The sequence below is a fragment of the Scyliorhinus canicula genome, chromosome 4 (assembly GCF_902713615.1).
Source record: "Scyliorhinus canicula chromosome 4, sScyCan1.1, whole genome shotgun sequence".
NCBI lineage: Eukaryota > Metazoa > Chordata > Chondrichthyes > Carcharhiniformes > Scyliorhinidae > Scyliorhinus > Scyliorhinus canicula.
The window spans coordinates 30,063,958-30,077,516 of NC_052149.1; the positions used below are offsets into that span (position 1 = coordinate 30,063,958).

The following is a 13,559-nucleotide window of genomic DNA, read 5'->3' on the forward strand; positions in this document are numbered from 1 at the left end:
AAAAAGTTTTGCCATTTTCTTTCAGTATTTCTTTTTGCCAGATATACAAATACTGAAGAGTGGAGTCGTGTGGACTCGAAACGTCAACTCTATTTTCTTTCTCCACAGCTACTGTCAGACTGGCTGCGTTTTCCCAGCGTTTTCTGTTATTGGTTCTTGTTCCAGCCTCTGCAGTATTTTGCTTTTTATAAATTTATTAGAATCTTATTCATTCGGCTACTGCAGCTGTATCCCTGTAACTCCACCTAATCCTTCGGACAAACGAGCAATTTAACATCGCCAATCTTTTGGACTGTGGGAGAAGGAAACCAGAGCACCCAGAGGAAACCCACGAAGACACTTGTGTTTGCACAGTCACCCAAGGTCTGAATCGAATGGGATCCCTGACACTGTGAGGCAGCAGTGCTGACCAACATGTTGCCCCTGAAATGAGGATCAAATGAGGATTTGCTCTGGCGTTCATCTGATCTGCATGCCAGCTGTCTAGTCAACTGAGCAAGTTGCCTCCCCATAGTGAATATGGGCAACAACAAAAAAAGGCTGAACTAGCAGTCAAGAATCATCCATTTCATTAATTGAGTTTTTGTGCTTTCCAATTAGCTGAGGAAGGCAATACTTCACAAGGATGGATATGTTGGCTAACTGATGGATTGTGTGGGGCAAGTTGTTTCACCTGAGGAAGGAGCTGTGCTCCGAAAGCTAATGATTCGAAACAAACCTGTTGGACTTTAACCTGGTGGAAGTCTTCTTACTCGATTGATAACTGCGTGTGTCCCATGTTGCCTTTTTTGTCACCCTTTTAACCTGCCTTCAGAGATCTACAGACAAATACGGCAAGGTCCCTTTGTCCCTCAGAACTTCAGTGTTGTGCCATTCATTAAATAATTTTTCAAATTTTGCGTGCCATGGTGTAATTCTCACCCCTTACTATTTATTGTGTTTTTAAAATAAATTTAGTGTCGATTCATTTTTTTTTTAAATTAAGGGGCAGTTTAGCGTGGCCAATCCACCCACCCTGCACATCTTTGGCTTGTGGGGGCGAAACCCACGCAAACAGGGGTAGAATGTGCAAACTCCACATGGACAATGAGCTGGAATCGAACCTGGGGCAACCCATTCTGCAGCTTTGGGTGGTGCTGCGGATTGCTAGCCGAGCAGGATTCTCTGGCAGGCGATAGGGAGGCAAGGGCAGTGGCTGCCCTCCCTGTGAAGAGATCTGGCTGTTCTGATACCTCAAAGACTGCACTCGTGTATGGCTCCACCCTCAGACCCACCACCTTCGACATCACCTCGAAGAAAGCTGTCCAGTACTTGGCTAACTTTTCCGCTAAGTGACCCCCCTTCCTGCGGTCGGTTATGTATCTACCCTTTGCCTGCTATCTGTTTGCCCTACCTGCCCTTCTCCTCACCTTTTCCTGTGCTCTGCTGCTCTCACTCTTTCCTTCCTCTGCTGTAACTCCTGTCCTCAAAACAAAGCAATGTAGTACCGCGCATAGGATTCTTTGAGTTGGTTAATTTAATAAATAAAGCCTCTTCGGGTGCCCTTTTCACTGCTGTCCCTGCTGCTATTTCTCCAGCCTGTGCTCCAGGACAAATTTGTCCTCAGTAGGGGCTGTGAAGAAGTGCTCCCTGTCCTGGAATGTGACCCAAAGTTTGGCAGGATACAGCATCCCAAATTTTATGCCGCTCTTGTACAGGGCTGACTTTGCTCTTGAATTCTGCCTGCTGCTTGGCCAGGGCAGTCCCAGATCCTGGTAGATCCTGATCTGGTGACCTTTCCAGTTTCAGTTTTTCATTTGTCTTGCCCAGCACAGGATTCTTTCCTGGTCTTGATACCTGTGCACTTTAGCGACTATCACCCTCGGTTGTTCTCCAGCCTTGGGTCTTGGATGGATGGCTGGTGGATTTCTGTCTATTTCTGATGGGTTGGGAAGCTATCCCTTCTCACCAGATTGCCTAGCATTTGGCCCACATAGTCTGTGGGGTCTTTGCCTTCGATTTCTTCCAGCAGGCCCATTGATTTTGGCGCCTTGGTCGTTTTTCCTGATCTTCTATCTTCCCCTCCGAATCCTTTATGTCGCAACCAGTATTGTTATTTTCTTTTCCAGGGTGGCGATCCGGTCGCTCTGGTGTGTTGAAGCCTTTTCTAGCTCTGTTATGGTGTTCCTTGGGCCTCCAAACTTTGCCTTGTCCAGGGCCCCCTGCATGGTCTGTCCTTCTCTCTGTGGTGTGGCCTGAGCTTCGTCACCTCGTGTGTATGCCGGCTCAGCCACTTGCTTCTCATGGCTTTTCCCATTTCTTGTCTCTTTGCAGCCTTTGAAGCTGCAGTTTCGCTACATCTTTGTTCGTGTTGATGTTGGTTGAGATGCGGGGATATCTTGTATTAGCGGGCTATTTCGAATAAAAGCCTATTTTCGGTTTCACAGGAGGAGAACCACCTGATGTGCGACTACTCGGCACATCACCGTCACAGCCTGGATTCACATTCGGAGGGTAATTGTGTCTCGCTTAAAGAAAGTTGAATTCTTTCCAGTTTTGCCAGACAGGATTTCCCTTTCAACAGCTTTGTTCACATAAGATCTACAGACTCTTAGTGATCCATATGTTCTTGGTGCTTGAACCATAGTTGAACACTAGCATTAGTTTTGTTACACTACTTACACTAGTAAGTTTTGTTATAGGTGAGATTATACCTTGTCATAACATTGAGTCAACTTCCTGCTTTACCTGTGACAAAATGGGTCAGGAACTTTCTTTGATGTAAACAAACACACACCAGCTTTGCTTTGGTTGAGATATAAAGTGTTGAGATATAAAATAATCTGTTTTCAACTGCCAAGCTGTTAAATGTGGAAATCTGGCGTTAAAATCTTTAGGCTGCTCTTGGTTTTCAAATTCCTCCATTCTGTAGATCCATTGTAAATCTGTACAATCTCTTGTGATTGCCCTCTCTATATGTTGAAGCATTATGGTCACCTGTCCCATGGCTTTCTGGAGTTGTACGCTTGATGGCTAAGGATCCTCCTTCAGCCACGGTTCAATGCACAAAGGGATCAGAACTCCAGCTCCGCTGTCCAGTTAAAACATGTTTTATATCTGTTGGTCAAAATCTCCGCACATAAACTTGTTGACCTTTAATTGTGCCCGGAACAGCATCTGTAAATCATTTATATCAATTTGTTGGATTTTTTCTTTATTTCTGCAATGTTTTGAATAACCCGACCTCAGAACACCACAAACACAAAAAAAACTTTACAATTGCATCCGGTGACTGAAGGAAAAGTATTGATTTGCTCATTAATGATTTATGGCAATTGCAAGAATTACTTTAAGGTAGAATCTCAGCGGAGTTGGTGAAATATAGTCAGACCTCTTGCAGCCAAAGGCTGCCTTAACACACCAGTCAAGGCAGTTTAGTCAGCCAGACAAGTGGAGGTTAGGAAGCAGAATAGTTCAGTAATTTGTTGTGGTAGAGACTCATTTGCAAAGAAGCACTGACTCAATGGAGTTTAACTTTCAAAATAAAAACATTTTAGTACAGAAACAGGGAAAATGCAAAGATGGCACAGCAACAACCAAAACCAAGTGTTTTATATTTGGTAGGAAAAGGCAGCATCAACAGAGATTGTCCCACCAAAACGGCAGAGTGCAATTTTTTTTAAGATGGGTCATTTTAAAACGGGTGTTGTAGCAAGGGCAGCAGTGCTAACCACTGCACCATGTGCTGCCCCATTCTGATTTTTAAAAATCTGTTTGGTTGCTAGCTGTTTATTTTCCTGTCACCATCTATTGTTCTGTTTGTGGTGTTCTGAGGTCAGGTTTAACATAAAGCTTATTAAAAACATACGTAATAACTACATCTAGAATGAGACTTTTTCCTTGCCAGGAGATTGATCGTGTGATCTTGCATCTCACCCCAAAGATATGAAATCAGTTAAATGGACCTTTACACTACATGTATTTAACTAACTTTATTTTTGATTAGCATGGGGTAGGTTTAGGTATTTGGGGATTCAGGTAGCAGAGAGAATAGTCGGGGCTCCGTAAGAGGAACTTAACTAAGTTGGTGGAGGGTGTTGCTGAACCAGCTTTATTATTATTGGGTGGCGAACGTGGATAAGGTGTGGCGATGGTGATAAGGTGAAGGGGTGTAGTGGGTTAGGATGGAGGAGGAATAGGGGTCTAGTTTGCAGGCTATGGTGATGGCAGTGTTGCAGATTGCTCCGAATAGGTTTTCAGGGAGCCCGGCGGTGCAATCCACGATGAAGATATGGAATCAGTTTGAGGAGGTATTTTAGGGTGGAAGGGATGTCGATGCTAACGCCGCTGTGCAAGAATCATGGGCTTAAGCTTGGGGGGGGAGGCGGGGTGCATAGTGTATACAAGAGGTGGTGGGAAGTGGGGCTGGCCAAGGTGAGGGATCTGTATTTGGAGAAAGGGTTCGCCAGTCTGGAGGAGCTAAGGGAGAGGTAGAGCTGCCGAGGGGAGAGAGTTCAGGTATCTGCAGGTCAGGGACTTTGCGCAAAAGGTCTGGAGGAGGGAAGAATTGGGGATATATACAAGTGAGAAATGGGAAGGGGAGTTGTGAAATGAGATCAATTGGGGAATATGGAGTGAGGCAGTCCGTTGGGTAAACAGGGCCTCCTCCTGTGCAAGGATGGGCCTGATACATTTTAAGGTAGTGCACGGGGTACATATGACTCGGGCGAGAATGAGTGGGTTCATTCAGGGCGTAGCAGATGAGTGTGAGGTATGGGTGGGAGCCAGCAAATCACACGCATATGTTTTGGGGTTGCGAAAAATTGGGAAGACTCTGGACGAGAGTGTTTGCGGTCTTAGCCAGGATAGTGGAGCAGGGGCAATATATTTGGGGTTTCAGAGAAGCCGGAGCTCATGGCGAGGGGGAAGGCCGTGTCGAGACCTTTGTGCCTGATTGCACGGTGGCGAATTCTACTAGAGTGGCGGTCGTCATCATTACCGGGTGGGGATAGCGGCTTGGTTGGGTGACCTGTACGACTTCCTGCAGTTGGAGAAGATAAAGTATGAGTTAAGGGGCTTCGCAGAGGGGTTTGAGAAAAGGTGGGGGATGTTTGTGACCGTGTGCAGTTGGTGTCTATGGACTTCCAAAAGGTGTTTTTGAAGTGCCACATAGTCGACTTATGTGAAAGCTGAAGCATGAGTTGGCAGTGTCTAACTAAAGTGCTTGTATTGAAGGAAGATAGTGTGGTTCTGCAGGTGTCTACTAGGATCATTGTTTTTTGTTACTATATTAGAACTTAGATGTGTGCTGCACACACTTTTGAAATTTCAGTTACATGAAGCCTGGAAATATTGTGAACTGTGAAATGGACAGACACAGCAGGTAAAATTTAATGCAGAGATACGTGAAGTGATACATTATTTAGGAAGAACAAGGAGAGACTTAAAAATAAAATACATGGTGTCATGACCAGCCGAGGTCCCTAAATTTGTTAACTTCTCATCTGCACCCAAAATGTGTTATGCTCTCGAGTGAGGAGGAATGAGCCAGCTCCCCTTTTTATTAAAGTTGATCCATTTCCTATTAGGGAGAAGTAAATTTAACCAGGTTTTCTCGAGTCCAGCAGGTGAAATTTAATGCAGAGATACGTGAAGTGATACATTTATGTAGGAAGAACGAGGAGAGACTTAAAAACAAAATACATGGTGTCATGACCAGCCGAGGTCCCTAAATTTGTTAACTTCTCATCTGCACCCAAAATATGTTATGCTCTCGAGTGAGGAGGAATGAGCCAGCTCCCCTTTTTATTAAAGTTGATCCATTTCCTATTAGGGAGAAGTAAATTTAACCAGGTTTTCTCGAGTCCAGCAGGTGAAATTTAATGCAGAGATACGTGAAGTGATACATTTATGTAGGAAGAACGAGGAGAGACTTAAAAACAAAATACATGGTGTCATGACCAGCCGAGGTCCCTAAATTTGTTAACTTCCCATCTGGACCCAAAGTGTGTTATGCTCAAGTGAGGAGGAATGAACTAGCTCCCCATCTTTATTCAACCCCTCCCCCTCCCCTCAGTTTGCAGCAACAACAGTAATTTAAAGTTAATCCATTTCCTATTAGGGAGAAGTAAATTTAACCAGGTTTTCTCGAGTCCAGAAAAGAGTAAGTTTATTAGTTACTAAAACTTGGGTGGGGGGTGGAATATATATGTTCAGGAGTATAGATGGGAGTATGTTGTGGCCCTTATGTTGGGTGATTCCAGTAGGGCTGACGTTGGCTTATTAGATTGAACATACTAGTTTCTACAGAGTTGGCTGAAAAGACTCCCTATTTCCTTTCGAGGCTTCTGTCTCTTTTCAGTGACAGACGTCCTTTGTCTGCTTGCCTTTTTGCAAGGGTGACTGGCTGTTATCTCTTGTTCCTGTGCCACATATGCACTAATGCCCCAGCACCAGTCTGCAGCCAGCTTTTTTTTAAAACCCATGTCCCTGTGTATTCTTGAAAAACAGCAGCAACCAAACAAGTCTTTTGCCCATAGTCAGTTTTCTTTGAACTTGGACCATTCCACGTTCTTGAGATATAAATCAGCTGGAGATGTGTTTTCACAGGATTAAAGCTTAGTCTTTTGCATCTTTGGGGTTTCCCTCTTTCAAATCCCTGTTTGAAGAAATCCATGACACCTTTCAGGTGTGATATCCCATGCTCTCTTAGGACTAAGTATAATCCACATAGGAAGTTTCCATTCTCAGTTTACATTGATTGATTGATATTTATTGTCACATGTACTGAAGTACAGTGAAAAGTATTTTTCTGCGGCCAAGGAACATAGCGCTCACAGGGCTAATCGCTGGCTTTGAAAGCAGACCCAGGCAAGCCAGCAGCACAGTTCGATTCCTGTAACAGCCTCCCCGAACAGGCGCCGGAATGTGGCGACTAGGGGCTTTTCACAGTAACTTCATTTGAAGCCTACTCGTGACAATAAGCGATTTTCATTTTCATTTCATTTCATAGCATGTACGTAGTAGACAAAAGAATAATCAACAGAGTACATTGACGATGGTACATCAACAAATAGTGATTGGTTACAGTGCAAACATTCTCAGCCATCTTTGTCACCATGTCTTTTCTTGTGTTTCTTTTAGAAACACGTCTCCTTAAAAAGTTCAATATGCCTGTTGTGACAATGGTGCCATTGAAAAGGCAGTGCAGGACAAAGATACCTGGGATGTATGTACACATTATTGATGGTTGCAGTGCAAGTTGAGAAGCTGGTTACTAAGGCATGGGATCCTGGGCTTTGTAAATTGAGACATGAGGGCAAAAGTACCAGCCTCCCCGAGCAGGTGCTGGAATGTGGCGACTAGGGGCTTTTCACAGTACCTTCATTTGAAGCCTACTTGTGACAATAAGCGATTTTCATTTAACGTAAGGAAATTATGATGAACTTTTATAAAATGTGGGCTAACCAAATATACTGAATTTAGGATTCCAGTTGCATTATTAAATGTCATCTGCTAATGTGCTTGAAGACTGAATAAACTAACCCGAATCCATTGTTGAAACAATGGCACTTGTACTTCAAATATATTGAATTGTGCATATGAATTAGGTCAGCTTGTTCACATCCCCTTCTGACTTGTTCTCTTAATTTTCCCTTTCTTCTATACAGAGGTGTGCTCAGAATGTCTCAGTTTGTTTTTGAGAGTGACATCAACAACCTCCTGAAATTGGATGCTCCCATAACAAATGGGCCGCTTGCCAGGTGGCAGCGGAAAGCAAAGGAGAACAATCCCAGTGTTTCTGGGTCAATGTCTACTTCAGCGAATACCAGTAGTCTATCGCCAATGAAAACTACAAACTGGTCACTGAATGCATCCAAGATGGTAACACCCAGCAAGACACCAGGTAACTGGGAGAGGTCCTGCTTGCTGGATTAATGTTGTTCTAGTTTTCAATGTTTGGCTCACAGCTTTTTCTAATGAGGATGGGATTTTGGATAGCATTTGTTCAGCTTCCAGATTGTTGCTTGCCAAATTTTTGGGGTAAAGAGATAGAAATAGAACAACACATATAGTTTCTCTTGAAACTTGCTTGGAATGGGCTCCTTTTGACTCTGCCACATTTTGTTCCATGCAATGTTCTCATTTTTTTTTCTTTGTGTGGCCTGTGTAGTATGTTCTGAATTGCTGTGGGAGCTTGAAGTGGACATTGTTTCTATGTGTGGCTTATTTTTGTTCTTGACCTACCTAGGGTTTCTTTTTTTTAAAACATTTAGAATACCCAATTATTTTTTTCCGATTAAGGGGCAATTTAACATGGTCAATTTACCTAACCTGCAGATCTTTTGGGTTGTGGGGTGAAACCCACTCAGACACGGGATAATGTGCAAACTCCACATGGACAGTGACCCAGAGCTGGGATCGAACCCGGGTCCTCAGTGCTGTGTGCAGCAGTGCTAACCACTGTGCCACCTGTTGACCTACCTAGGATATGGTGATGGAATTTGAGATGGGAAACATTTTTTAAGTAAGCTCACTAACCACTTTACCTTCAGAAACAAATTAGAGCTAATAATGCCTATATTGTTTAACGTGAATCTAAATCTTTTGAGACTAGCTGGTTAAGAATTGATCTGCAAATACTTATTCAGATGGCAAATAGTTATGCAGATGGTATGTTTATTGCACTAGATTGTCAATCTGTAGGAAGTTCTAAGGATGATAATAAATTCTCCATTAGTGAACAGATCCTGGGATGTTGGAAGTACTTGTCTGTAGTGCCAGCAAAGGGTTGCCATTTTCTACAATTGGTTTGACTAATCTCAAATGGTATTGGTCCAAAAGGAAATTGTATTTACTGGATTTATGTGTGTGTCTCCCCCGAGTACATACGATGTTTTGGCCTCAGCTACTGTCTGTGGTAGTCAATTCTGCACGCTCACCACTCCCTGGGTGACATCATTTCTCATCTCAGTCCTAAAATGTTTACCCTGTATCCTTAGACCATGACTCTTGGTTCTGGTCCCCTGCACCATTGGCCGCATCCTGGCCAATAGCATCTTGTGGTTACCCAGTCTTGAGTGCTATGTCCGTTCAAAATCTATCTCATTTAGAGTGTATCCTCAATGTGAAGATCGGAATTTCTCTCAAGTTTAGTGGTTATCTTGCCAAAACTATTTGTGAGGACAGCCTAGTCAAACAGGGGCAGCATGGTAGCATGGTGGTTAGCATCAATGCTTCACAGCTCCAGGGTCCCAGGTTCAGTTCCCGGCTGGGTCACTGTCTGTGCGGAGTCTGCACGTCCTCCCCGTTTGTGCGTGGGTTTCCTCCGGGTGCTCCGGTTTCCTCCCACAGTCCAAAGATGTGCGGGTTATGTGGATTGGCCATGTTAAATTGCCTGTAGTGTCCTAAAAAGTAAGGTTAAAGGGGGGGTTGTTGGGTTACGGGTATAGGGTGGATACGTGGATTTGAGTAGGGTGATCATTGCTCGGCACAACATCGAGGGCCGAAGGGCCTGTTCTGTGCTGTACTGTTCTATGTTCTAAACAGCTATGTCCTTTAAGAACAAAAAGAACGGCAGCCTTTTCTGAACTTCCTGGCTCAAAGATAGGTATCTTGGTCAATAGCAGCAGCAACCCCGGGGCGGGTGTTCCTTATTGTAGTTTCTATTCTGTAACTTTATATTGTGTTAATTTGCAATGGCCATTGAAGTCCCTGTCCTGAGTACATTTTGCGTCCTTGCCATCTCAGTGTTTCCCCCAAGTGGTATTCACCATGGAGATTACTGATTCATCAACTGAGTGGGTGGTATGTGGTAATCAGGAGGTTTCCTTGCCCATGTATGACCTGATACTTTGAGACTGCATGGGAGCCTGAGTGAATGTTGAGGACTCTTGGTGCAACTCTCCCCTGATTGTACACGACTATAATGCCACCTATTTTGTCAATGGGACAGGGCATAACCAGGGATGGTGGTGTCTGGGACATTGTAAAGTATGATTTGGTGAGTATGACTCTGGGCTGTTGCTTGACTAGTTGAGAATCGCTCTCCACATTTTGCCATAAACTCCCAGGTGTTAGTGAAGAAGGTCAACAGGGCTGGGTGTGCCATTGTTTTTGTTGCCGAGGTTGATGCCAGGTGCTCCACCTGATTTTGATCCTGTATTGGCTTTTCTGTAGTTGTTTCTTTGAAACAACTGAATGGCTTGCTGGACAGGTTCAGGATCAATGACATTGCTGTGGGTCTGGAGTCCTGTGTAGACCACTCTAGGTCAGGTCCCTTCCCTGAAGGACATTTGTGGACCAGATGAGTTTTTATATTAATGAAAGCTGTCATGATCACCATTGCTGATTGATTCCAGATTTATTTATTTTTTTAAAATAATTTTTATTGAAAAATTTTGTATTTATACAACGACGAACCGTAATAAAATACCAACAATAACAATAATGATAGCAGTCATAAACATTCGCCCATCCTCAATGAACAACAAAACATATTAACAACAACTTAAATTAATACAATGTTAAGTTACATAACCATAGAAAAGAAATAGAAACAATAATAAGGAACACCCCCCCCCAAGGGTTGCTGCTGCTATTGACCAAGACATCTATCTATGAGCCAGGAAGTCCAGAAAAGGCTGTCACCGTTTATAGGACCCTTGTATTGATCCTCTCGGGGCAAATTTGACTCTCTCCAATTTTATAAATCCCGCCATGTCACTGATCCAGGTCTCCACACCTGGGGGGCCTCGCATCTTTCCACTGCATCAAGATCCTCCGCCGGGCTACTAGGGACGCAAAGGCCAGGACATCGGCCTCTTTTGCCTCCTGCACTCCCAACTCCACCGCAACTCCAAAAATCGGTTCCCACCCTGGATCCAACCACCCTCGACACCATCCCCGCCACCCCCTTCCAGAATTCTTCCAGTGCCGGGCATGCCCAGAACATATGGGCATGATTCGCTGGACTCTCCGAACACCTGGTGCACCTGTCCTCACCCCCAAAGAACCTACTCATCCTAGTCCCGGACATGTGGGCCCGGTGCAGCACCTTGAATTGGATGAGTCTAAGCCTCGCACATGAGGAGGAAGAGTTGACTCTCTCCAAGGCATCCGCCCAAGTCCCGACCTCTATCTGCTCCCCAAGTTCCCCCTCCCATTTAGCCTTCAGCTCCTCCACTGACGACTCCTCCACCTCCTGCATTACCTTATAAATGTCAGACACCTTCCCCTCTCCGACCCACACCCCAGAAAGCACTCTGTCCATCGCCCCCACCCCCCCCCCAAACGAGGGCAGCAAAGGGAACTCCTCTACCTGTCGCCTAGCAAACGCCTTTACCTGCAAGTATCTGAACATGTTCCCTTGGGGGAGCCCAAATTTATCTTCCAGTTCCCCCAGGCCCGCAAACCTGCCGCCAATAAACAGGTCCCTCAGTTTACTGATGCCCACCATATGCCACCCCCTAAATCCCCCATCAGTGTTCCCCGGGATGAAATGATGATTTACACATAGTAGAGCCTCCATCGAGCCCCCTGTTTCCCGCCATGCTGTCTCCACTGTCCCCAGATTCTTAGGGTCGACGCCACCACCGGGCTCGTGGTATACCTCTTAGGAGAAAGCGGCAACGGCGCCGTTACCAAGGCACCCAGGCTCATACCTCTGCAAGACGCCATCTCCATTCTTTTCCACGCCGCCCCCCCCATCACCCATTTACGCACCATTGACATATTGGCCGCCCAATAGTACCCCAAAAGGTTGGGCAGCGCCAGCCCGCCTCTATCCCTCCCTCACTCCAGGAAAACCCTCTTCACACTCGGAGTCCCATGTGCCCACACAAAGCTCAAAATACTGCTAGTCACCCTCTTAAAGAAGGCCCTGGGGATGAAGATGGGCAGGCACTGAAAGAGGACCAAGAACCTCGGAAGCACCGTCATTTTGACGGACTGCACCCTCCCCGCCAACGACAATGGCAGCATGTCCCACCTCTTGAACTCCTCCTCCATCTGATCCACAAGCCTGGTGAAATTATGCTTGTGTAGTGTCCCCCAGTCCCTGGCCACCTGCACCCCCAGGTACCTAGAACTCTCCCCTGCCCTCCTAAGCGGGAGCCTACCAATTCCTTCCTCCTGGTCCCCAGGGTACACCACAAACACCTCACTCTTGCCTAGATTTAGTTTATAGCCTGAAAAGGTCCCAAACTCAGCTAGCAGCTCCATCACCCCCGGCATCCCTCCCACCGGGTCCGCCACATGTAGTAGCAGGTCATCGGCATACAACGACACCCTATGTTCCTCCCCACCTCGCACCAAACCCCTCCACCTTCCTGAATCCCTCAACGCCATCGCCAACGGCTCGATTGCCAATGCAAACAACAAGGGGGACAGGGGGCAACCCTGCCTGGTCCCTCGGTAAAGCCGGAAGTACTCCAACCCCCTCCCATTCGTGGCCACGCACGCCATCGAGGCCTCAAATAGCAGCCTCGCCCATCTAATAAACCCTTCACCAAATCCAAACCTCCCCAACACCTCCCATAAGTACCCCCACTCCACTCTATCGAAGGCCTTCTCCGCATCCAGCGCCACCACTATCTCAGCCTCCCCCTCAATCGCCGGCATCATGATGACATTCAACAACCTCCGCACATTCATGTTCAACTGCCTTCCCTTCACAAAACCTGTCTGGTTCTCGTGTACAACCCCTGGCACGCAGTCCTCTATCCTGGTGGCCAGGATTTTTGCCAGCACCTTTGCATCCACATTGAGGAGAGATATGGGCCTGTATGAACCACACTGCTGGGGGTCCTTGTCCCTCTTTAAGATTAACGAAATTCAGTGCCCGACATCATCGGGGGCAAAGTCCCTCCTTCCCACGCTTCGTTGAGTGTCCGCACCAGCAAGGGGCCCACTAGGTCCACAAACTTTTTATAAAACTCCACCGGGAACCCATCCGGCCCCGGCGCCTTCCCTGACTGCATCTGCCCGATCCCCTTAACTAGCTCCTCCAGCTAAATCGGCGCCCCCAACCCCTCCACCTGCTCCTCCTGCACCTTTGGGAAGTTAGCTCGTCGAGAAACCTCTCCATTCCCCTCCTCTCCACCGTTGGCTCCGACCGGTACAGCTCCCCGTAAAAGTCCTTGACGACCTCATTCACCTCTACCCCCTTCCGCACCACATTCCCACTCTTGTCTCTCACTCCAGCAATTTCCCTAGCCGCATCCTGCTTGCAGAGCTGATGAGCCAGCATCCTACTCGCCTTTTCACCATGTTCATACACTGCCCCTTGTGCCTTCCTCCACTGTGCCTCCGCCTTTCTAGTGGTCAGCAAATCAAATTTAGCCTGTAGGCTGCGCCTCTCCCCCAACAGTCCCTCCTCTGGTGCCTCCGCGTACCTCCTATCTACCTCCAGCATTTTCCCCACCAGTCTATCCCTCGCTCCTCTGCCTGTGTGCCTGGATGGATATCAGCTCCCCACGACGACCCCCCCCCCCCCCCCCCCCCCCCAAAATAATCAGACTTCCTGCCTCTAGATCCGGGACCCGTCCCAGCATACGCCTCATAAAGCCCGCATCGTCCCA

At 46.4% G+C, this 13,559-nt stretch overlaps 1 protein-coding gene across 1 annotated transcript in view; it reads left to right on the plus strand.

The window, feature by feature from the left end:
- cdc20 (cell division cycle 20 homolog) overlaps window positions 1-13,559 on the plus strand; it is a 43,392-nt gene that overhangs the window by 432 nt on the left and 29,401 nt on the right. Inside the window, exon 2 of the mRNA XM_038793961.1 lies at window positions 7,650-7,885. Within this exon, the coding sequence (XP_038649889.1) occupies window positions 7,663-7,885 (223 nt within the window). The 5' untranslated portion in view covers window positions 7,650-7,662. The remainder of the gene's footprint in view (window positions 1-7,649; window positions 7,886-13,559) is intronic.